Here is a 26,964-nt window from a genome sequence, read left to right as displayed (position 1 = left end):
TAGCAGTTCCTGGCCCTGTGTCCAATCTGTTAAGCTAAATCTCCTCCCCAATGCTTTGCAAGGCTTAAATTATCTCAAAGGCCTGCACCTTAAAAAAAAGAAAAGGCAAAAAGAAAACAGAAAAATGGGCTACACACCCAAAAGGCAAAAGGGGAAGGGGAAGGGACAAGAAACCTATCAACTTAAACCAAATCAAAATGTAGGCCCATATGGAATTTTGAACCTATGATTCTCGGTTAAAGAAGCAACGCAAAACCCCGTGAGCTAAACTTTTTCCGTTCCTGTTCCTGTATGGGGCCCAGGTCTCAGACCATCCGATGGTTGTTTTAAAACAAAGTCATTAATGTCTCTAATTAGAGGAGCCGGGGAAAGCACTGAGTCCCCGGTGAAAACCCGCCTGACCTCCATCAGAACAGAGGGGGTTAACTTATGCTTGTAGCGGTTCCGGGCCCAACGGCAAGCTATTTCAAATTCATGTTCAACAAAAGGCATTGCCTCATAACTCATCATGTCACAATAATGTTCTTTTAAAATGTCCATAGTGGTTTTCATCCAATTGATAGTATTCTGGTGAATTTTTTCAAGAGTTTCTTGATTTGGGCCCGCCGGTTTAATGAACAAAGTCATCCTTTGTATTTTATTCCACATTCCCTTCGGAAACGGTTGGTCCTCCGATTAAGGGTAAGGGTTAGGGGTTAGATATGAATGGGAGTCAATGGTAAGTCCTCACGGGGATAGCAGAACCAGACATGTGTGTGTGTGTGTGTGTGTGTGTGTGTGTGTGTGTGTGTGTGTGTGTGTGTGTGTGTGTGTGTGTGTGTGTGTGCCCATGTTTTTGCTATATTGTGGGGACCAAATGTCCTGACAACTGTAGGAAAACCGAAAACTATGTCACTTGTGGGGACCTCATTTCGGTCCCCACAAGTTTAAACAGTGTTTTCTTGGCCATGTTGTTGTTACTGAAAAAAGTAAAAGTGCAAAAACTTTTCTTTAGGGTTAGCCATTGTTTTGGTCTGGGTTAAGGTTAGGGTTAGGGTAAGGGTTAGGGGTTAGATATGAATGGGAGTCAATGGTATGTCCCCACAATGATAGAAAAACTTAGTGTGTGTGTGTGTGTGTGTGTGTGTGTGTGTGTGTGTGTGTGTGTGTGTGTGTGTGTGTGTGTGTGTGTGTGTGTGTGAGATCCTCTCAGCCTCAGGTAGCACGAGGTGAAGCTGAAGCAGATTTTAGCACCTGTCAGACTCTGTCGGCATCAAACCTGAGGAGACACCGCTGACCCTGAGAGGCATGCAGCTACTCTAATTACACACACACACACACACACACACACACAGAGAAGCGTCACACACTGAAGGGTCACACACGCCCAAGAAGCAAAAAAACCTGACATCAACTCAACACACATTTACATTCGTACGCACACACGTTTGTACTTGCACGTACATCTTTGTACTCATTATAACACACACACACACACACACACACACACACACACACACACACACAAACACACACACACATACACACACACGCTCTGTTTAGCAGCAATCAGATCAAAGTGAAGCCTTCAGACTGTCAGTGCAGCGATGCCTCAGGCCGACAGCAGCCACAGTTCATCCAGTGTTTACATTACAGCACTTTCTACTCTCTGTGCGCACACACACACACACACACACACACACACACACACACACACACACACACACACACACACACTACCGACTGATCTGCAGCCTGATAAGACAGCCAACATCTTCACACACCTGAACGTTTAAGTTTTAAAAGACTACAAGTTTTTATTTTTTTCTTGATAGATGTGATTTGTTTTTACTGAGTTATGAGTATAAATGAGTTACAAAAACAACAACAAAATGAATGCATATAAGCTACTATGAGCAGGAGGTCAAAGGTCACGAGGTTCAGACAGTAGATTTCTGTTTTTAGGAAGAACTTCACTCAACAGTAGATTCTTCTTCTCAACATCCACCACCTTACCTGAATATTAATCCGATTTTTTTATTTTATTTTACTGAAAACCAACAATAAATGTAACAAATGTGAATGTGTTCCTGGATTTTTAAAAGTTATTTGTCTTTATTTAAGCAGGAAGTCCTGTTAAGATGAGAAATCTCTTTTACAAAGGAGACCTGGCGACGGTAGCAGCCGTACAAAATATATATGTGATATAAAACTAATACATGATATACAAAAAAACAATAAAACAGATCGACACTGACATCCCTCCATTCTTTATGAAGCTCTTAAACTCATTAATAAATATGAATGTCTCTAGTTTAAAGGGCTGCACAGTGGTGGTGTGGTTAGCACTTTTGCCTTGCAGCAAGAAGATCCCCAGTTCAAATCCCGGGGTGGGCCAGGGATCTTTCTGCATGGAGTTTGCATGTTCTCCCTGTGCATGCGTGGGTTTTCTCCGGGTACTCCGGCTTCCTCCCACAGTCCAAAAATATGCTGAGGTTAATTGATGACTCTAAATTGTCCGTAGGTGTGATTGTGTGTCTGTATATGTAGTCCTGTGACAGACTGGTGACCTGTCCAGGGTGTCCTCTGCCTTCACCCGAGTCAGCCGGGATATGCTCCAGCACCCCCCATGACCCTAATGAGAATAATGCAGTGTATAGAGAATGGATGTTTCTAGTTTAAGAGGTTTTTTTTGAGGATTTACCTGTTTCCAGCATGCTCCTACACGCCTCCTCTGTTTTATCCTCCGTCTGTCTGCATCGCTGTTAAATTAATAACAGCAGCTGAAAGAAGAATATCAACAGGAGAACGTCTCAATCAGAACCAAGAACCTTAGAAAAAACTATTACATAAAAACACACTTTGACCTAATATTAACCTCAACCCAGAGAGTTCAGACTAAAATTAAACACACATGTAGCTCCACTGACAGTATGATGAGGAAGTTATAATAAATATATAAATCGTTGTGATTTTATCCTAAAAGCCCAACAGCAGTAAAAAAGAAACACAACTCTATACACACTGGGGAAGCATCTGAAGGCCACACGTCTTCTCCTCTGGTTAAAAATCCAGAATCCTGCAGAAGTTTGAACGCAGCCTCACAAAGTCCTGCAGGTACATTTAACTATGTAACTGACATTTGACATTTAACTGAACTTCTTTCTTCTTCAGATGTGACCTAAACATCTGAACCTCGATGGAAGATCAGTGGAGGATCGTTCTGAGGTTTAAGCTCAGGATTAACTTATCAACTCATCAACCCTGAGGCCTGAACAAACACAAACTTCTGTCCCCAAAATCTGTTTCAAGAAAGATTAGAGCAAAAGCAGCATCATGGCTGCAAATTTCAGATGAGCATGTAATAAAATTGATGAAACGGACAAGTAGAACATCCAGATTGCAAGATTGACTGCAATTGTTTTTTAAATAAATGTGAAATATATCAGAACAAACATCAGAAAAAGAACTCTCCAGATCTGTTTGTTTGGTGCAGCAAAAACCACATCATCATTTTTATACATTTAAGTAGAAAAGAAAAGCAAAAACAATCATTCTAACTGAAACCATGAGCAACATCTTGATGGAAATGTCTCTTAAGATAAGCACAGCATGATTTATTCTGCATATTGTTCAGCCAACATGTGAAAGATGTTGTAAAATATGGGAAAAATCCAATAAATCAACAAATGTGTAAAATTGGAACCTGTTTGTATGCATCTATCAATTTAATATTGGAATTATGAAGGGATAAGAACCAGTTCTGTTCTATGAAGCGTCTGTCTTGAGGTGAAATCGATCAGAGCAGATTTAATTGGTTCGGTATCGTTGGCCTGAGGTTGAAAGTGGAGCCGTGATGTTGAGAATAAACCTTGGTGGACGAAGCAGCCCGGGGGGCCGCAGGAGGAAGGTCTCCATTACAGAAGCTTTTAAAGGCTCAGGGTTGGGATTAGTGGGACAGTCCTTCAAGTGTCCGGAGCTTCTCCTCACGGTGTGACGGGACAGCAGGACAGGAAATGCATCTCCCAAGTGCGTTGGTGTCTCCAGAGAGGAACACGATGAGGTTTTTTTTTTAAGCTAAACTCAACTGAGAAGTTCAGAAGCTCCATCCATCCATTATCTACACACCGCTTCATCCTCATTATGGCCATGGAGGGCTGGAGTCTATCCCAGCCGACTGAGGGTGAAGGCATGGGACGCCTGGACAGGTAACAGTCTATCACAAGGCTACTTATTCATCTCCTAAAAAAAAAAACATGATTTATCTTCACACCAAAGTTACAGCTTCAAGGCCATTCTTTTTTTCCTTCTGTGATTACTAGAATATTCAGCATTATGTATTTCACACACACATATTTTAACACTGCTCATCAATTAAATAGCATTTGCTAAGATTATATCATTTTTTTAGTTTTAGCACATAATACCAAAAAAATATTACAACTGAATGGATGGATGGATGGATGGATGGATGGATGGTGAGATGGATGGATGGTCGGATGGATGGATGGATGGATGGATGGATGGATGGATGGATGGTCGGATGGATGGATGGATGGATTGGTGGATGGTCGGATGGATGGATGGATGGATGGATGGTCGGATGGATGGATGGATGGATTGGTGGATGGTCGGATGGATGGATGGATGGATGGATGGATGGTTGGATGGATGGATGGATGGATGGATGGTCGGATGGATGGATGGATGGACGAGTGGATGGTCGGATGGATGGATGGATGGATGGTGAGATGGATGGATGGATGGATGGATGGATGGATGGATGGATGGATGGATGGATGGATGGATGGATGGAAAAGATGACTCAAGGACAGATGGACCAAGAAGAAATTTAGCTCTGTGAGCTCATTTTTTTCTCAGATTGTGATTCATGAGATGTTTTCCACATTAAAACAACACAAACTCACATAATTCACAAACATTTAAATAAGAGTAGCTGCATTTAACCTTACAGCATGTTTTTCTTTTTATTGAAAAAAAACAGCATAAGCAAGAAATATAATAGATATGTATTTTGGAGTATATTTTATCCCTATAAATAGTAACTGGAAATGCTCTAACTGTGCAATACTGGCAACAATATAATAAACAAATATTGTTGCAACAGATGCATTTTCGAACAGCAAAATCTGTAGAAAAGCAATTGAGAGCAATAAATAGACCATTATATTTTTTGTAAATAATACTGAAAATTATGATGTTAAATGAATTGATGCACCTAAGGCAGGGGTGTCAAACTCCTTCTACTTCAGGTTCCACATTCAGCCCAGTTTGATCTCAAGTGGACCAGACCAGAAAGATCACAGCATGATAACCTAGAAATAACCACAACTTCAAAGTTTTTCTTAGTTTTAGTGCAAAAAAAGTACATTCTGAAAATGTTCACATAGGAATTATCTTTTTACAAAACATCATGAACAACCTAAAATTTCTGAAGACATATAAGTTCAATTCCATCAACATTCAGCCTCAGTTTATCATTTACACATTACAACTTACAGATCACAGAGTTTCTACAAAGGAACACAACATTTAGTCACAGCTATCTGGAAATGAACAATATAGTTTTTTATTTTGTAAACAAAATGACAGAAGCCAGACAAAAAAGAAAAAGAAACAACAAAAAAGGAGAAAATGTGACAAAAATGATACACAAAATGACAAAAACGAGATGCAAAATGACAAAAAATGAGACTAGACTAAAAACAGACCAAAAATTAGATAAAAAAGTTACAAAATGACAAAAAAAATGGACAAACACAAGCAAGAAACAAAACAAGAAAAAAGTAGACAAACAAGACAAGTAATGCAAAAAAAAAAAACGCACAAAAGGACAAACAAAAACAACAAATAAAGCAAGACACAAAATGACAAAAATAAGACAAAAACCACAAGTGAGACAGAAAGGAAACACAAAAGACAAAAGTGAGAGACAAACAACAAAAGTCAGAGGTAAAACAACAAAAATAAGACAAAACACTGCAAAGATGAGACACAAAACGGCAAAAGAACAAACAACAATCTAGTATTTTACTTTCTGATCCAAACAACTTATCATGGTCGAGAAATTATTTTACATTTCTAGTTAATTAATTTATCATTTAAAACTAATGTCTTCTCTGTAGTTTTAACACTTTACAAAGTCATCTCTCAGGCCGGTTTTGGCCCGCCAGCCGCATGTTTGGCACCCCTGACTTAAAGTTTTTAAAATAGCTGTTGTAGAATTATTATGGCACTCCATTTTTAAACAAAACAAAACAAACAAAAACTGCATTTATTTCAGCAGATTTGACCAAAAACTACACGTGGTTTCTTGTGTTTTTGAGCTTTTTCACCTTAATTTAAAACCACAAACTCAGGCACAGATTAACTGCAGACAAATGGCTGCTCTGTGGCCTCTTATGCACATGTAGGTTAACAGGATCTAAACACAGTCATGTCTGTATTCTTCTTTCTGCAGCTCATCTAAAAAGAACTCATAATTAAATGCATGCGAACCTAAAGCCTGACATCACTAAAGATAACCAGCTCACAAAAACAGAGACTTTCTGCCAATAATAATATTATTAATGATGATAATAATAATATAATTACATGGAAAACACACTCATTCATCTTCTCAGATTCTGTGTTCTGACACTAATTTCCTTCCATCCTTAAAACAGAGAATCTCTGTGAATTAAAGCTTCTTCAAACGACTGACAGCTGATATTAAGAGCTTCATTTTGATGCTGTAATGTGAGATTTGTGTTTCTTTGGAGGGGGGATTCCCCGGGAGACAGAGATTCGTCTGGAGATTGTGGATAAAATGCGGAGCTTTTTAATTAGCGCAAAAGAAGGTACAAAGAAAGGCAGGGAAAGTTTGACGTCCGCGTCTCATTTTTTTAAAACAAAAAAGTGCGTAAAATGGGAAAGCAATGAGAAAAAACGTGTTGAAAATGTCAAATAATTGGCAGGTGTTTTTCTGGGAGCATTGCAGGGAAATGAAGTGAGTTTAAATGATTGAAAAGTGTTATTTGAAAATATTTTTCACACTTGCAAAGTGGTGTAAAAATGTTTTTATTTCGCACATTGACGCAGCGCTCCTATCCCTGAGGTGAGCAGTGCTGTGAATTGTTCTCTCCGGGATCACAGCGGTTTGAATTAATGCAGAAACCGTCTCGTTAATTGAAGGTGTGAAAACCAGCAGCGCGGCCGTGTCTCCATCAGTTCGCCCGGTCGGAGTTCTTTCACCTCTGAGCGTCAGTTTGGACAAACCGCCCGCAGCCAAAAGCAAACCAGCAAACAAATCAAACAGCAGTCAAATGCAAACGGAGCTCAGCGGGAGGATGCAAAAACTACAGCAGGGAGAGGAAGAAATGCTGATTTGTGTGATGGGAAAATCTCAGTTTGAATTCAGACCAGGATTTAGAAGAACATCAATTAATTGAACTGGTTTGGTGGCTGCTTTTGAAACAACTGAAACGCTATACACATGTTTAAACCCAGCATGTGCAGCTGGATTTAAATCGAGGCCACAGACTGTTTTCACGCATCTAATCCAAATCTGATTTTTACGCACAGACACACATTACGCGCATACATCTTAAATCTATTTTCCTGATATATATTTGGGTTTAACATCCATCTCCTTTAGTCTAGGCCTTTTTTGGAGTTGAAATAGAAGGAATTTGCTCCTTAGGGTGTGTGGCTGCAAGAAGTTAATTTAAAAGTAATGCAAAAACCAGGAAAAATCATAAATATTTTGAAGTTTTTGAGGCTACAACAATTTACGCAATTTGTTTGATTGTTGAAAAAACTCTCTCTTGCCACATAACCTAGTTTAATTTAGGAAAAATAGTAACACCTATTAAAAAAAAAAAACCGACATTCTATTTCCATTTTCTGTACAGTATTCTTTCTCCTGCCCCTCTGCATATAAAACCCAGCCGCAGAGGGTCAAACACCGAACTCGCTCTCAAACCTGCGCCAAAACTCTGAACGGATCCTAGTTGATTGGTTACCTGCGAGTTTCCTCCATTCGCTGCCATCTGATCCTCTGCGCACACACATACACACGCGCACACACACACACACACACACACACACACACACACACACACACACACACACACACACACACACACACACACACACACACACACACACACACACACACACACACACACCCTCTCCTGTGCTCAGTCTCTCTCTCAGGACGCACCGCTGCGCCGCCGCTCTGATCTCTAAACGCTTTCCTTTTTTTTTTAATTCCCACTCCTCCGCTCCGCTCCGCGCTGTGAATGAACGAGCCTCTTTAACATATTCAGACCAACGTCATCCGCTGAAGGTGGATCACGCCGCGCGGCCGTTTCTATAAAGCCCCCCGCAGTCCGCTCACTGTGGAGGAAACAGGCGCCGGTTTGGCAGAAACGAGGCGAAAGAGAAAGAAGCAACTTTTCCTTCGACTCAAACGGATTTTGTGGAAGCCCGCTGGAGGTAAGAATCCAGTTTGAATCTTTTTACGCGGGGAATAAGTGAAGTAATTTGTGTTTTGCTATTCCTCACATCTCACCTCTAGTTTACTTTAGCACGCCTGTTAATCCGCTCCACACTGTAGCCTACTGTATTCAAATCCCTCTTTCTTCTCTTGCCTCCTTTTTTTATCCTGATTTATTGCCATTGCTCTATAAACCTCGGGCCGCCCGGGGGTGACTGAGCCCCCTGAACTGTACCTATAAAGGCGCATAACCTAATAGACAAGACGGCGCACGCAAACCTGTAAAACTATTTGGAATACTTGACAGCTACTCCTCATCTTGAAGGAGCAGCGACAGCGGAATGAAGGGGAGTTTCCTCACAGCAGAGAAGCACGTTTCTCATGTAGTTCATCCGCAGTCAAAGTCTGTGCAGGCGCATCCATCCGATCTGATGACTGTTTTATTCCCTTTGGAGGTGCGTCTGCTTGGGAAAAAAAACTCTTTAACGTAGATTTTTAGTAAGAATTACAGACTGAAAGTGATAAAACGTGCCTTTGTTTTCATCGAAAACTGCAAAAAAAAAATGTGAGAAATTGTTTGGTTTAGAACGTCAGGAAAAAGAAAAATGTTACTGTAACATTAATTGGTGCATATCTGTGGATGAATCTGGAGGCTCTTTTAAAAGCTGCAGAGAAAAGTTCAAAAAGAGTTTAGGTTCACTCTTTCCCTCACTTTTTTCTTCCCTCAGAGGGTAAATCCACAGAATGAGCAAACACGCCTTTATTTTTATTTGGACAGATTTTACAGGGGACCCGGAGAAAAAGGAGGCGGAGAAGCAGAGAGCCGGACGGAGGAGACGCTTTACGCAGCGCCGCCGGACAGAGATTCAAACGCACAGGACGCAGGTGGATGCTGGGAAGCGGACCAGCTCGGAGGAGATGTTCCCCCTGGCCCAGTTCGGGGTGCTGTCGGCTTTGGCCACCGCGCTCACCTCGGTCCTGTCCGCGCTCCTGTTGCTGGCGCTGACCCGGCAGATGTGGAGCCTCCGCTGGAGCCTGACGCGGGACAAAGAGAGCAGCCTGCCGCTCCCGAAGGGCTCCATGGGCTGGCCGCTGGTCGGAGAGACCTTCCACTGGCTGTTCCAGGTGAGCTGTTCTCAGTTTTTCTTGTTTTTGCAAGCGTTTTAAAACAGGCCACAGGTCGTTGTCTTCTTACGCGCTGGTTGCTGCATAGATCCTAATTTACGCACATCTGTTCTGAAGTAGTTTGCTGCTATAAAAGAGGGAACCATTGCAACAATCAGGTTATTGATAAAGTATCTGGAGACGCGGGAAGCTTCGAGAAGCTACAGCGGATTCTTGTGCAGGCTGAGTTCTGTTGTTAATGCAACATGTGCGGACTTGATGCTCCGTGCGTAATTCCTTCTTGGGGAGCAAAAACAGACGTTTTCTGTTCAATTCTTCCACCTCTCTCTCCCTCCCTCTCCGTCTCTCCCAATGTGAGGAATGCACTCTCATCCCTTCATCTCTCTCTCTCTCTTTCTCTCTCTCTCCTTCCAACCAGCTTCCATCCTCTGAACTCCAGACAGAGAAGCTTGTTGCAGCACATGTGCAGCTTTTCTCACCAGTTTCACCTTCTTTTAACCTCCCACGTTTCCTATTTCACCTATAGGCACATTTCTATTACTGTTTAATACTACAAAGCTGTTAATTTAGTTTTCCTAAATACATCTGCTGCTGTAGAGGTGTTTGAAACAGAATCACACCAAGACTGCAGAATCCTGAAAATCAGAGGTGTCAAACTCGTTTTAGTTCAGGTTCCACATTCAGCCCAATTTGTTCTCAAGTGACCAATAAAATCACAGCATAATAACCTGTAAATAACCACAACTTCAAATGGTTCATGTGTTTTAGTGCAAAAAGTTCATTCTGAAAATTTTCACATTTAAGGAATTATCTTTTTACAAAATATTTTGAACAACCTGAAATTTCTTAATTAAAATATGTTTGATTTCAGCAACATTCAGCCTCATTTCATCATTTACACATTACAACTTACAGCTCACAAAGACACAAAACATTTAGTCACAGCTATCTGGAACTGAATGATGTAGTGTTTTACTTTATGATTAAAACGACAAAAGTCAGAAAAAAAGAAAAAACAACAAAAACAAGACAAAATATTACAAAAACCAGATGCAAAATGACAAATAAATACACAAATGACACAAGCGAGACAAAAAAAGACACAAAATGACAAAAATGAGACAAAAACACAAGTGAGACAAAAACAAAAGGACAAAAACGAGAAATAAAATGACTAAAATGTGAGACAAACAACTAAAGTCAGACAAAAAACAACAAAAACAAGATAAAATATTACAAAAATGAGACACAAAAAGAACTATGACCAATCTAGTATTTTACTTTATGATCAAAACAACTTGTCACGGTCTAGAAATTATTTAAAATTTATAGTTTTAAAAATTCACAATCTCTGTCTTCTCTGTCATTTTTACACTTTGAGGGCTGATTGGACCCTCCAGCGGGCTGGTTTTGGCCCACGGGTCCCATGTTTGACACCACTGCTGTAAATGATTAATTATTTTGCAAGCATTATGAAATATTTTGAATCTGCATCTAAACAATCACAATAAATCAACATTTTGGAAATAACTTGATATTTAAATGGATAACAGTTGCACAAATCATTTACAATATGAAAAAATCTTCATAAAAGTCCTCAAACATACAACAACTTTTCACCTAAAATCTATTAAGTTAAAAAAAAATCCTCCTCAGCTGGATTTTGAACTGTACAAACATTAAAAAATGCAAACACATTTTCAAATTTCTCTTAACTTCTGGAATAACTGATTTTTCTAGCAGGACAGGTTGTTAATGATTTGTTGTGACAAACCTGTGATTCGATTTTTGTTCTCCAGGGTTCAAACTTCCACATCTCAAGAAGAGAGCGTCATGGCAACGTGTTCAAGACCCACCTCCTGGGGAAACCGGTCATCCGGGTGACGGGCGCCGAAAACATCCGCAAGATCCTGCTGGGGGAGCACAGCCTGGTGTGCACCCAGTGGCCCCAGAGCACCCGCATCATCCTGGGGCCCAACACCCTGGTCAACTCCATCGGAGACCTGCACAAGAGGAAGAGAAAGGTGCTATTTTCAAATCATATTCAGCTGATTTTAGAGCATTTTGTTCATACCTCTACTCTCTACCCATCTCCTGTCCCGCCCTAGTCTCCTCTTTAGCGAGTATTTACTGAAAGGTGTTGACTGCCGTGTACGAGGTAATAACTTTTTATGACTCCTCAGTCTTTGTTTCCTTAACCCTTTCAAGATCCTGGCCAAAGTGTTTAGCCGAGGGGCTCTGGAGTCCTACCTGCCCCGGCTGCAGGACGTTGTCAAGTCTGAAATCGCCAAGTGGTGCTCGGAGCCGGGCGCCATCGACGTGTACGCCGCCGCCAAGTCGCTGACGTTCCGCATCGCCGTTCGGGTACTGCTGGGCCTGCAGCTGGAGGAGGAGCGCATCGTTTACCTGGCGAGGATCTTCGAGCAGCTGATGAACAACCTGTTCTCGCTGCCCATCGATGCTCCGCTCAGTGGCCTGCGAAAGGTGAGAGAACACTCGAGTTTACCCATCTTTAGAGCCACCTTGGTGTCCGGCTTTTACCTGCTGACATTCAGCTGGACATGCTGGATGTTAAGTTAATGTTCTTTGATGACCAGGGCATAAAAGCCAGAGAAATCCTGCACGCCAACATGGAGAAAATCATCGAGGAGAAGATGGAGCGGCAGCAGGCGGACGACGAATACCACGACGCCTTCGACTACATGCTGTCCAGCGCCAAAGAGCACGGCCAGCAGCTCAGCATCCAGGAGCTCAAGGTACCGGAGCAGGAAAATCTGTGCTGGAAAGTTATGACAGGTTCAGATACAGAAATGTAGGACTTCATGTTGAATCCAGACCAAATTTAACTTGTGGTTTCCATGACTGGGCAGAAGACAGACCTCAGGAACAACCGCTGTGTGCAAGACATTATAGAAAACAAACTGGTCTGACTCACTGGATGTAGATTGTGGGTAAAAGCCTTTTCTTCCACTTTACTACACCAAACAACCACCTCCTGCCTAGCAACACACCACAATGAAATTTTCAAGTTCTGCAGACTGGTTTGGATGCTGCAGACAGGCAGCCCTGATGGAACATTTTTCACTAAATTAGATATTTTAATGACCTTCCTGCATGCAAATATGGCACCAAAACAATTCTCCTGTCACTGTTTTGCAGATAGCTGTTGCTGCATTCTTAAATTAGACTGGTTTAAAGAAACAGAAACAAACCAGTGTTTTCTCAAGAATTACCGTATAATGAAGTGCAGCCACATCAATCTGTGCTGCAGAATAACCTCACTATAGAAGACAACTGTCAACAAAATAACCGGGATTGATGTTTGAGCTGCCGCCTTGTGCAACATCTGATATTATTCGTAATTTTTCTTCTAAACACTGAAGTTTATCAGATCAAGTGATTGTTTGGCTGACTTCCTGGTCTGATGTAATCATGTTAGAGATGTTTTAAGAGGGCTATGCTCAGTAAAAAGTGTTTTTTATGGCTTTAATGTTTTGATGAATTACTAAGACTAGATAACAACTAGACGAACGTACACTGCCATTCAAAAAGTTTGGGGTCACTTAGAAATGTCCTTATTGTTGAAAGAAAAGCAGTTTTTTCAATGAAGACAACATTAAACAAATCATAAATACAGTCGAGACATTGTTAATGTGGTAAATGACTATTCTAGCTGGAAACGGCTGATTTTTAATGGAATATCTCCACAGGGGTACAGAGGAACATTTCCAGCAGCCATCACTCCTGTGTTCTAATGCTACATTGTGTTAGCTAATGGTGTTGAAAGGCTCATTGATGATTAGAAAACCTTTGTTCAGTTATGTTAGCACATGGATAAAAGTGTGAGTTTTCTTGGAAAACATGAAATTGTCTGGGTGACCCCAAACTTTTGAACAGTAGTTTATATCCGAGCAGAAAGGCCTCAAAATAGCACCAGAACTTGTCATCACATGGCTAGTAGACAGTGTTTCCTAAATTAAGAGATGAGTCATAACATCCATCCATTATCTATACACTCCTTAATCCTCATTATGGTCACGGGGGGCAGGAGTTTATCCCAGCTGATTTAGGGTGAAGGGAGGGAACACCTGCACAGGTAACAGTCTGTCACAGGGCTACATATAGAGACAAACAATCACACTTACATTCACTACTGTAGACAATGTAGAATCGCCAGTTGACCTCAGCATGTTTTTGGACTGTGGGAGGAAGCTGGAGAACCCAGAGAAAACCCACACATGTACAGAGAGAACATGTAAACTCCATGCAGAAAGATCCCATGAACTGGGGATCTTCTAGCTGCAAGGCGAAGCTGCTAACCATCACACCACTGTGCAACCCTAGGTTGTAAATATGAGCAAAATCCAACACAATCCAGCCTCTTCAACCTTTAAAGGACCTGTTCTTCATGTTGGGTTAGCGGTGAAAGCTTGAAACTCAACCAACCAAGCTGCTCCTTTAACACACAGGAGGTTTTATCCACTTTTTTTTTTTCTTTTACAGTTTGTAGCTTCAAGGAAGGTTAAGGACATAAAAATCAGTGTTCTCTGGAGAATCAGAAGCAAACTCAACATCAGGATGGTCTATTTATCTGCAGCAGCTTTTGAACATCTCAGAAATGCTTAGGTTTGGCTTGAAAAAGATCTCATCTCAAAGCCCTGCATCAATACATGTAAAATTAATTTTCACTATTTTTTTTAGAATATTCTTCACAGCTGACTTTAGTTCTTCAGAGGCATCTTCATTATGACTGTAATTTTCAGGTGCATTAAAACAAACCAGTAAACTTACATGAAATTAACTCGATGCATCCGCCTCCCTTGCTGCAGGAAACAGCAGTAGAGCTGATCTTTGCAGCTCACTCCACCACAGCCAGCGCCTCCACCTCTCTGATTCTGCAGCTGCTTCGTCACCCGGCGGTGGTGGAGAGAGCCAGAGCCGAGCTGGAGGCCGAAGACCTCGGCTACGAGTCTCACAGCAGCCCATCCGGCGTCAACGTGGAGAAAGACGACGGTTCTGCCGACACAGAGACGACCTGCCTGCTGGATGGAGGCCGTCAGACGGATGAAGCTGGTTTTCCACAGTCCCGCTCTCATTTACCGTATCTGAGCCTGGACAAGCTGAGTCGGCTCCGATACGTCGACTGTGTCGTCAAGGAGGTGCTTCGCTTCCTGCCGCCGGTCTCTGGTGGTTACCGGACGGCCCTGCAGACGTTCGAACTGGACGTAAGTTCAAGTCTCTTGTGGGAAGATTTCTTAGCTTTCTTATAGTTTTAGCAAATCATGCAACATATGAAGGGTTTTGGAGCAGACTAGTCTGACTCACTGTCTGTAGTTTCTGAGAAAAATGAGTTCAAAATTTTGTGCTTTCCAGAATAGTCTGGCATTAAATGAGCCACTGTAATGCTGTATTTGGGCTGTGGTCCATTTCTGAGTCATTTTGAGAAGAATTTTGTCATTTCTGACAAATTTTCTACAATTTTTGATCATTTTCTCGTAAATTTAGACAAATGCTAAGTCATTTTGGTTGATTTTTAAAGCAGCTTGGACAAACTTAGTGTCATTCTGCAAATGGCCAGTCATACTAGATGGTTTTTAATCATTTCAGACAAATTCTGACTGATGTTGAATAATTTTCCAGTCATTTTAGACTATTTCATGTCATTCTGAACAAAATTTCATCATTATAGATAGCCTGTGGAACATTTTCTTTAATTTTGATTAATTTTCAAGTCATTTTGGACGCATGCATCATTTTGAATCATTTCTGAAGTTTCTTGGACAGTAACAGTTTGGAAGCAGAGTGGTCTGACCCACTTTCTGTAGTTTCTGAGAAAAATGGGTTCAAGGTTTTGTGTTTTCTAGAATGATCTAGCTTTGGATAAGCCACTGTAGTGCTATATTTGAGGTCTGGGTTAGACCACTTTTTCACAAAAATCTAGACCATAAAATATTACAGAAATTATATGAACTCAGTGTGGATGTCTTGTGGAATAGACCACTCTGCTTCTAACCTCCTCATGTCATTCTGCAACTTTTCATTAATTTTTAACAAATTTCAGCTCATTCTGAACAGATTTAAGTAATTTTGGTCAATAATTGGAAAGACTGTTGCCATTTCTGACAGCTTTTGTGGATTTTTAGACAAATTTTCTGCAATTTTGGATCATTTTCGAGTAATTTTAGACACATTCCAAGTCATTTGGGATGATCTTTAAAGCAAAAAATTTAGTGTCATTCTGCAAATGTTCAGTCATTCTAGATCACTTTTAATAATTTTAGACAAATTCTATCAGATTTTGGATAATTCCCTAGTCATTTTAGACTATTTTCATGTAACTCTGAAGAAGTTAATTTTTGTTAAATTTTCTGTAATTCCGGATCATTTTCAAGTCATTTTGGATCATTTTTCAAACATCTTGGACAGTAAGAGTTTGGAAGCAGAGCAGTTTGACCAACTTTCTGTAGTTTTGAGAAAAATGAGTTCAAAGTTTGGGTTTTCAAGAATGGTCTAACATTCAAAGTGCCCCTGTAGTGCTAGATTTGGGTTGTGGGTTAGACCACTTTATCACGAAAATCTAGATTATAAAATATGACTGAAATCATATAAAACTCAGTTTGGATATTTTTTTGGGTAAGGCCACTCTGCTGTCAAATGTTCATCATCCATTCTCTATACACCGCTTTATCCTCACTAGGGTCGCGGGGGGTGCTGGAGTCTATGCCAACTGACTTGGGTGAAGGCAGGGGACACCCTGGACAGGTCACCAGTCTGTCACAGGGCTACATATACAGACACACAATCACTCTCACATTCACGCCTACAGGCAATTTAGAGTAACCAATTAACCTCAGCATATTTTTGGACTGTGGGAGGAAGCCGGAGTGCCCTGAGAAAACCCAGCATGCACAGGGAGAACATGCAAACTCCATGCAGAAAGATCCCAGGTCCACCCCGGGATTTGAACCAGGGATCTTCTTGCTGCAAGGCAAAAGTGCTAACCACTTACTCCACTGTGCAGCCCCATGTTCATCAGCTACAAAGGAATTTAAAATCCAGTCTTTGTAGCTCCTGTTCTTGCCTGTTCATGGTTACTGAATATTTGTGCTAAATGGTTCTATAAAGACCAAATTTTATGTTAAGAGTAAAACAAAATGCAATGCAGCAGCAAGACATTTGTTGGTTTAAAGACAAAATAACCTAATTTCCAAAAAAAATAAAAAATCTAGTTATAAATGTTTCTCTAAATGTCTGTGTAGGTTCTCCTTCATCCAGGTCATGGTTAGCCAAAGTAGTTTAAATCAATCCAGTGGACTTTAAGAAAGTTCCTTGAAGACGCTTCACCTCTCATCCAAGAGGCTTCTTCAGTTCTGGTGGTGGTTGGTGTTGCCTCAGCTTTTAAACCTCTGTGAGGTGTGTTCAGGGCTATTATTCCAACGACCAATACCAAAACTCATCTGACAACTCAGCGATGGTCGTTGTATCGGTGGGGGTCGTTGAAATGCACAGACGTCACTGAGCCCTCGTGTGCTAATGGTGGTCATTAGCATGAGTCTGCTGAGTAGTTCTTTTGGGGAGTTTTGAAAGGACCTGATTGTAAATTGGCGAAAAATGATGTTGCAGACCCCCCCCTGTTCAGAGATGGCTTCTCTACTTTGACATGGATGGCTTCTTTCACTCCTCTCTCAAACCAGCTGTCCTCCCTGTCCAAAATCTGAACATTGGCGTCCTGAAACGAGCACTGACGTCCAGCATCTGACCACAAAGTTGCCAAAATCATTGTGGGAGATGTAGAAATGCATCAGCTAGAGCAGATGTACAAAACAAATCTAATCAGTTAGGGTGTAGATATCACAGTATATAACAAAAACTGGTACAAATTTGTCATTTGGCACATGCGGTGTTGACTGTGCTACAAATCTATGACTTACAATTAGATTAAATGTCTTTATCATTGTGGGATTCATGTAATTAGCTTTGTTCAGGGCATATTCCAGTTGTTCGATTAATTTAGTTAACCACAAACGTATTATCCATCCAGAGCTTTTTGACAGATTTTCCGTTATGATGTAAAATCTACATATAAAATTCTGCTGCTGTAACACACACTGCCTGTAGGTGGCGTATGTTTTGGAGAAAGCTCTTTAGCCTTCTTTGCTTGTAGGGTGCCACTTGTGTAGACTTAATAATAACCATGCTGCTCCTTCTTGTGGAGAATTGGCAGCCCAATAATCAAAAATTCACGAAGCTGTCCACTCTGGATGCTAACTAAACTTTCCTTCGGTCTAGTTTTGTTTCCGACTTTTTGTCGTGGATGACGGCCGGCTGCGTTTTGATGCTCAAAGACTTTCACATACAGAACCAACATGCCCTTTTCCTGGGAAACTGCCCTCACATGGCTCCGTCGCCGGTCCTTAATACCCCTTCCGTGCCCTCAGCGTGCCCCCAATTTGCCGCATTTATAGCAAAGGGACAAGTGAAGTTTAAAATGATTGCTCAAGAATTCCCAGAATACTATTGTGGCGCCTGTTTCTGCAGCGACTTCACACGGGGTGAACCTCTATAGCCGTGAAGTAATTGTGGTCTTGCAGATGTCATTATGCCTATCCGTTCGAGTGAATCTTCCTGGAACCAAAACAAGGAAATCCCAACTCTGCAGAAATAATTGGGATTAGGTTAGAAAGAAATCTGGATTAACGGAATGAATGAATGAATACATGCAGCGAGAAACCAAATTTAATGATGTTTTCTCAGTAATGAGGTTATATTAAGTTTTGCCTCAGCACATTTTTGCAACTGTACTGCTGCTATTTTGTTCTCTTTGACTACTAAAATCCACACGCTATTATAATTTTATGACATTGTGTACATTATGTGCTGAAAACAGCTCTATTTTGAGTTTGCAACCCCCAAGTTGGAGATTCTGCAGACTTTAAATGATTTATTGGCAAAAGTAAAATCTTGTTTGTGTTTATTTTAGGGCTGGTACAGTAATGCGTTCATTTTGATTAATTAATTACAGAAAAAGTGACATGTTTAATCACACCTTTCTCAGTTCCCTAATTTAGTAAGTAGGTGGCAGTAATGAACCTAAAGTCTGTTGTCCAGCCGTGAAGAAGATCCACAGGACACACTGAGTGATGTTAAGAAAATTTGTTGAACAGTGATGGAAGACAAGACCACATTGAGCTTGAAGAACGTTTTAAAGTTTTCTCTAAAAATCTTCCTGATGGCAGCTTGGATAAAAGCCTGGTTGTGTACAAATTGTGCAACAAACACTTTTCTGATCACCGCAGCATTTCAAGCTGACGGTATCACCTCACTGTAAAACATGCTGCTGTTAGCACCGGAGCTAACGTTAGCCACGACAGTCCTAGTACCGGCAAACGGTGTAGCATCCCATAATAGATCACTTTTGAAGACACTGAGAGTGCGTGAGTTTACACAAAGTCGTGAAATGTTGAATATCATCGCTGTAATTGCACTAGAGTTTGCAGTAATCTGTGAATGCAGTTGTCAGATGAAAAATGCAGATAAATAGAAATGAAACAAATATTTTTGTTGTTTAAGATCACGCATATGTCTACAGGGAGTTTTTGGTTTACAATGTCCTCTACCTATGGCGTTTCGTCGTTACGTTGTTCGTTTTTATAGGTGGGTCTTCAGTTTATGATGTACGGTGTTTCGTCTTTATGTTGGAACTGGTTACGAGGAACTAAATGGTGAGCGGAGGGGATAAAGATGTCACGCGGCTCTATTAAACGGCTTTGTTTGCATTTGCTGGGTGTACACCACTTTGAACTGTGCGGTATTCATGACTTTTGCAAAGAACTGATCGATATCATGATGTATATAACGGCTTTGATTACATTTTTGCTGGAGGTCCGACTTACGGTGACAATCGACTTACATCGGTCTGTAGGAACGGAACTCCAGTCAAAGTCGAGGACCCCCTGTATTCAGTGATTCAGTCGTCAACCAAAATTCATGTGACTTGAAAAACTTTATTGTGTCAAATATTGCTGCTTGACAATATGATTAATCGAGATTAACCCGTTGCGCTTCAGTTGCGCTTCAGTGTCCCGCCCGCGGTACACTTTGAGATCTGCATAAGCAATTTGCTAAATGTCTGAAACTGCAAACGCGATTATACAAACACTATATGCCGATGAAAAGCTTAGATTCTCATGAATCCGCCGGTATAAACCACTTTCAGATGCGATTACCACAGCGGGTAATATAAACACATTTGTCCGACAAACAACGAGTAACCATCCATCCGTTCTCTATACACGGCTTCAACGCACACAGCGCGACTCACATTTCCGGGTTCATTATTACACACAGATGAAAATATTCCACAAAAAACGGCCATAATCCAACTTTGGACATCCAGACGACACAAGCCAGTAAAACATTTTGTCCAAAACATGTCTTGAAGTCGGTATAAAATCCACGAATCGGTCGTTTTCAAGGAAATGCACCTCGCGATGCGCGTCCAATATTCCCTGTATTTCTCGTCATATTTTTATTTACAAATAGAATATTAGCGATTTTTTGTACTGAAAATGGCTGGAATTGACTGAAGCTTAAAGGGTTAATTAATTACAAAGCCTCTAATTAATTACATTAACTATAATCGCATCCCACCACTAGTTTATTTATAAAACTGATTGTTCTTTATCTTCCAGGGCTACCAGATCCCCAAAGGTTGGAGTGTGATGTACAGCATCCGGGACACCCACGAGACGGCAGCGGTGTTCCAAAGCCCGGAGCTGTTTGACCCAGATCGGTTCGGCTCGGACCGGGAGGAGAGCCGGTCGGCCCGGTTCAGCTACGTGCCGTTTGGAGGTGGCGTTCGGAGCTGTGTGGGGAAAGAACTGGCGCAGATCATCCTAAAGACTCTCGCTGTGGAGCTGATCGGGACGTGCAAATGGACCTTGGCTACGGAAAACTTTCCCAAGATGCAAACGGTGCCGATCGTGCACCCGGTTAACGGGTTGCACGTGCATTTCAGCTACAACTACCCGCTTTAGGTACAAAAACAGACCGACAGACTTCCCCAAAAAAAATCCCCACAAGGGGCAACTGAACATTTACTGCTTCTGGAAACACCGAACCTGCCGGTCCTGATGGTGCAGTTCATTTCCACAGACTTTGAGGCGTTTACATGGTAGCTTGCAGCACTTCATCACTACTCCAGTGGTCTGATTCAAACCTAAGAAACCACTTTCACTTGTAGCAGCTTTTCAGTTTCCTTAGCTTGCATTTTAAGTTATTAATATGTGAAACCAGTCAGAAATATGAGCATTCTGCCTGTTTCTTATGCCGAAGTTCCTACTGAATGGAGTGCATGAACACTTCAAAAGCTTCTCTTCATCACTGAGGGGCTGTTTTTAATATTCTGCTTCCTCTTTGTAGTCTATAAATCCATTTTAAGTTATTGAAATATCAGTGTGCATCAGTTAAGCTAAACCCTACAGAGGAGAGACCCCAGTTTGACCATTTAACAGTGTGTAAGTGGCTTTGTTTAACATTTCTAGACTACAGGAGGTAAATCTTTTAGAGAATCCACCAATCATTTTAGCTTTTACATCAGTGGTTATCACTAAAGTCATAGCAAAGTGCTACATATATTCGTTGTGCTGAATTTGTCAGTCAGGGGTATTTTTTTTACTCATGTTCAGAAAAAAAAAGCCTTTTCGCAAACTGAACTGGCAGAACCAATGTGCAGAATGTAACTTACAGATTTTTATACAAATACTTCTGTTTTCAATCCTCCAGTTGCCTATGTTTGTTTCTGAAGACCTCGGTTTGCCTCTCTAAAGCGCCTCTGAGCAAAGTGCCAGATGTTTCCATGGGAATGCTGCATGTGGAGAAGCAAAAAAAGAGATCATCTGAGCTTAATTAAGGCTAAAACTCCAAGTGAAAAGATCTGCAATGAACACATAACTGAACACCTGTGGAAAATATTGGATCTGGACACAACAGAGACACTTTGTGCTGAATAAAAGTGGAATCTGCACTTGATTTTGACAAGTTGGTTCCACGACAAGGATCTTCATTGAGTTCAAAAGTTCTGTTTTTAAAAAAATATGAATGTTAAATTTATATATAAATATATATCTCTAACAGTGCTATTATGTGTGTATCAAATGAAGTAGCATAATGAATAAGCTGTATTTAAAATGCAGATGCATCATATCTGTTGTACTTTTACTTTATCTGTAACAGTTTATAGATAGAGACACTAACCTGTAACTGTCCAGAAAGACTTGTTTCACTGCTAGAACTCTTTCGTTGTTTAGAGCAGCATATACAGAGAGTAAAAGCTATAATTATTATTGTTGTTATTGTTATTGTCACGACTGGGCTAATTCTAGGACCGTTTCTGTGTCGAATCCTGATAGATGCGCTGTGAAATCTTACATACGGATGGATTTGTGGAAGGAGATAGCACTTTCTCCGCTTGTACGGAGTCTGTATATAGTTGTCCTGTTTATGCATTCACTGAGTGTATCGGATGTAGCTGCTGTACAGTTGATGGACAGAGTAAATTAGAAGATGATGAACAAAAATCAGAATGTTGTTTTATGACTTTCATGCTTTCGGATTGTACAAAAGGTTCATAACTGTTGGTAAAATTCATACAGACACATGAAATATTGACATGCTGTTTGTATTAATGCTCATATCTGCAAGTCATACTACTTTAAAAGTTCTTGTCGATTGGTTGAATTTCTTTTTTTTTTGACACCAATTAAGCGTCACAAGAGGCTTTGTCTTCTTACTGTAATTTGTGTGGAGTAAGACACTATCTGGGTTTCTAAATATCTTTCTAAATATCTATTTTTTCATTTCTTACTCAACACTATAAATGCCTCTTAGGAGCCACTGTCTGAAAACGTGAGCCTTTATCCTCCTTTGGTGTGGAAATCCACTCAAATGCCCCATGGCTGTGCTGAGATCTGTAGATATGCAGATGACGCAACACTTTCTACACACTGCCACTGTGAACAGGTTAATCAAGCTTGATGTGCAGGGAAATAATCCATGGATCAAACCATTTACAACCCACAAGTTCATAATCAACTTCAGATGAAAACCACACTACTAATCCATTAAAAGTGTTTCATATCTGCAACACTTTAAAAGTTCTTGTTGGTTGAATTTCACTTTTTTTTGGCAGCAATTAAGCATCACAAGAGGCTTTGTCTTCTTACTGTAATTTGTGTGGAGTAAGACACTATCTGGGTTTCTAAATATCTTTCTACCCTCTTTTTTCATTTCTTACTCAACACGACAAATGCCTCTGAGGAGACACTGTCTGAAAACGTGAGCCTTTATCCTCCTACAATACACAAATCCACTCATCTGTCCTCCACGGCTCTGCTGAGATGTCCAAATATGCAGATGACACAACTATTTCTACATGCTGCCACTGTAAACAGGTTAATCAAGCTTGATGTGAGGAGAAATAATCTGTGGATCAAACCGTTTAAAACCCACAAGTCTGTCATCGACTTCAGATCAAAACCACACTACTAATCCATCAAAGGCAAACCTTTATCCATCGGAGCCTCGCCCACACCTGCAACACGCCTCAGTATTATCTCAGCACAGTCACAACAAATTAAGATTCCAACAAAAAATGCTCCTCCCGAAAGATGCCAAATGTATCAAGTGAAATTAATATAGAATAATGCACAAGACAGAAATGGACAGCAAGAAATCAGTTGCCTCCAAAATAAAAGCTCATGTTTGATGATCTAAACATCAAATATGTACATAGATTTGACAATGATGGATAAGATCTCTACTTCTTCAGCTCAAGAAATTCCAATTTTGACACCACTTCCTGACCCACAGAGCTATCCAAGATATCTTTGATAAATGAAATCCCAAAATGAAACTGAAAAAATAGCTCATCTGTCTTTTGAGAGTTAGCACCTGGTAAGTGACTGCTGTGTCAGAGAAGTTTTCCACTTGTACAACATGGATCTTGAACTTTCTTGCTCCGTCTGTCTCCTCCTAATCAACCTTTGGTCGTGTTGCAGGAATCGGGAATCTCGCAATGGCAATAATGTTGATGAAAAGACCGGTAAAAAGGTCATAAAATGTCTTAGATTTGACCAAATTTGCTTTCATTTTCACCAAAAAGACAGTAAAATGTGTATCTGAGTTCAGGGGGGTCTCTCCACAACAGTTTTTTATTACCCTAACGAAGCTTCTTTAATCAAGTAAAATTGCTGAATGTTGCACTGCAGTGTGTTTAATTGTGAAATTCTACTGTTAAAAAGCTTTTACAGAACATACAAACAGTAAAATGTTAATTATGCAACCCTGCACTGATTAGAGGCCTAAATAAGACATAAGTTTGCAGAGATGCTGGTTTGAGAAGTGTTGTGAATTCCTAAGAATACAAACTATTTCTAGGAAATTTGTGTTTTACACACACCATAACCTGCATTGTATAACCCTGGCACATTGAAAGGCCTGAAACAAGTCAGAAGTTGGAAGAGATGCTAGTTGGAGAAATGTTGTGAAAATGGAATATTCCTTTACCTTTACACTACCGTTCAAAAGTCTGGGGTCACCCAGACAATTCCATGTTTTCCAGAAAATTCACACTTTTATTCATGTGCTAACATAACTGCACAAGGGTTTTCTAATCATCAATGAGCCTTTCAACACCATTAGTTAACACAATGTAGCATTAGAACACAGGAGTGATGGTTGCTGGAAATGTTCCTCTGTACCCCTATGGAGATATTCCATTAAAAATCAGCCGTTTGCTGCTAGAATAGTCATTTACCACATTATCAATGTCTACACTGGATTTATTATTCATTTAAGGGTATCTTCATTCAAAAATGCTTTTCTTTCAAAAATTAAGACATTGCTGAGTGACCCCAAACTTTTAAAGTGTAGTGTATCTTCCAGACGTTTTCTAGGAAAAAGTGTTTTTCTTGGCCTCAGCAGCTACAGGAAGGAAGAAGTGTGAATCAGAGCACCAGCCAGATCAGAACGCTTTGCTTTGTGATTGCGGAAACATGACACGTTGCCATGGTTACCGAACTGACCCAGAATCTCATGTCTAGAAAGTGTAGCTCTCCAAACCGATAACAAATCCCGCTTCATGATCCTGACCTCGTTATGAATTAAACCGGCGGTGAGGTCGCCCGCTGACGTCACCGCAGAGGTCAGCTGTGAGGTCAGCACTGAGGCCGCCGCTGAGGTGGCCGGGCATTTCTAGCCTCCACCCGCCCTCATTGACAGGCAGAGAATAGGGGAGAAGTTATGTGGCAGAAAATTAATGGGACACAAACAGCCTGGCCTATTTGTGTCCGCCGCAGGGCCCCGCAGTGCTGCCAAGGGCGTTATCTGATGGACGCTCAGTCACTGTGAACTTGGCGACGTTTTGAACCGGGGTTCACGGCGATGCCATCGGTCAGGGAGCGGTCAGCTGATCGGAGGGTGCATGGGAACCAGAGAGGGGACACAGCAGCACAAAACAATGTGATACAACCCGACCATCAGTCCTGTGCATTATACAACTGATTGTATAATGTGCAGCCTAAAAGGAGAACTTCACTGTCGGACAAACAACCAGCAGATTAATGGGATGATTGTGGTCAAGCTTGAAGCACTGAATCATGATTTGAAAGTAGTTTTCATTACTGTGATGTCATTTTTTGATCATCCCTCTTTAACAACTTTTTCAATCATCAGACTTTTCAATATATTCATCATTTAAGACTTGAAGCTACAGCAAAAACACACGGCAATGTTGCTTCCATTTAGTTTTCTTTCACATTAATAGAAAGAAAACATCCAAAATACGCTTTTACTGTACTGAGTGCACAACACAATAGACAAATTAATTAATTGGGACAGTTGCACTGTGATATCTTAAAGTTTTATGAATAAATAAAAAGTGAAAAAAATAAGTTCGATTTCAACAACATTATGCCTCAGTTTATCATTTACACATCACAACTTACATCTCACAGAGTTTCTGCAAACACACAAAACGTTTAGTCACAGCTATCTGGAACTGAAGGATTTAGCATTTTACTTTATGATCAAAACAACAAAAACCAGATAAAAAAGACAAACAACAAAAACAAGGCAAACTAGACCAGCTCTCAGTAGATGGCAGAACCACGTAACCTTGCCAGCAAGTTGATTTCTCACGATATTTGTGAGTTCACAAATCTCTCAAGAAACCATCTTGCTCCGCTCCCGCCTTCACTTTTCGTACAGCACCAAGTTGGCACGGGCCAATCACGCAGCAGTATTCGTGTGTGGGGCGGGATATCTGGGTGTGAGGACGACACCAAGCGTCAGTAGATCAAAACAAACATGGAAACGGAGGACAACGATCGTGTAGATGCTGCTATTAAGTCAGTTTTAGCTGAATCTCCTATCGCTTCTTTGAAGGAAGAACAACGAGAGGCGCTTTGCGCATTTCTGGATGGTAAAGATGTTTGTGCTTTTTTACCTACGGGTTTTGGTAAGAGTTTAATCTACCAATTGGCTCCGCTCGTTGTGAAGTCCCGCAATTGGCTAAAAACAAACCTGTCAGAGGCGGGACATACTGTTGCATTGTCCAATCCGTGCCTCTTTCCTCCGAACGGATTTACATGGAGCGGTCCCAGATTGATATTGTGGAGTACTATCAAGTACTACACAATTATTAATCTGGCTATTGCCAGGTTAAGAACCACGCCCAGATATCTGAACGGACATACACACATACACACTTACCCAGCCAGCCAGATTCCGAAGCGCATGCAGTAACCCCACCGACGTGTACGACAGGCGTGGTTAAACATTACAAAAATGAGATGCAAAATGACAGAAATGAGACATAAAATGACAAAAAATTAGACAAGCGACATGAAACAAAACAAAAAAGAGACAACAAATTAGGCAAAAAAGTTACAAAGCAACAAAAAATGGACAAGCAACAAAAACAAGATCAAAAATGACAAAAGCGAGAAACAAAATGACAGTAAACAAAGTACACAAACAACACAAATGAGACAAAAAACAGAATGACACAAACAATGCACAAAACAACAAATAAAGCAAAACACAAAATGACAAAAACAAGACAAAAAACACAAGACAGACAAAAAGGAAACACAAAACAACAGAAACGAGAAACAAAGCGACAAAAACATGATACGAACGACAAAAAAAATCAACAACAACAAGACAAAATATTACAAAAATGAGACACAAAATGACAAAAGAACAATGAGCAATCTACTATTTGATCAAAACAACTTGTCATGGTCAAGAAATTATTTTACATTAAAAGTTATACAAATTTACAATCTGCAGTTAATGTC

The 26,964-nt window shown here is 40.6% G+C and overlaps 1 protein-coding gene across 1 annotated transcript; it reads left to right on the top strand.

The window, feature by feature from the left end:
- The first annotated feature begins 8,056 nt into the window (after positions 1 to 8,056).
- On the top strand, positions 8,057 to 22,335 carry LOC110952367 (cytochrome P450 26C1). Its single transcript, XM_022195882.2, has 7 exons — positions 8,057 to 8,478; positions 9,258 to 9,604; positions 11,404 to 11,628; positions 11,813 to 12,088; positions 12,202 to 12,360; positions 14,434 to 14,829; positions 20,296 to 22,335. Exons 2-7 carry the CDS (start codon positions 9,398 to 9,400, stop codon positions 20,638 to 20,640), a joined length of 1,608 nt encoding a protein of 535 aa, XP_022051574.2. The 5' UTR covers positions 8,057 to 8,478; positions 9,258 to 9,397; the 3' UTR covers positions 20,641 to 22,335.
- Positions 22,336 to 26,964: the final 4,629 nt, after the last annotated feature.

The sequence above is a fragment of the Acanthochromis polyacanthus genome, chromosome 15 (assembly GCF_021347895.1).
Source record: "Acanthochromis polyacanthus isolate Apoly-LR-REF ecotype Palm Island chromosome 15, KAUST_Apoly_ChrSc, whole genome shotgun sequence".
Taxonomy (NCBI): domain Eukaryota; kingdom Metazoa; phylum Chordata; class Actinopteri; family Pomacentridae; genus Acanthochromis; species Acanthochromis polyacanthus.
Note: the sequence above shows the minus strand (reverse complement) of the source record. Positions and strands in the feature narration are given on the sequence as shown.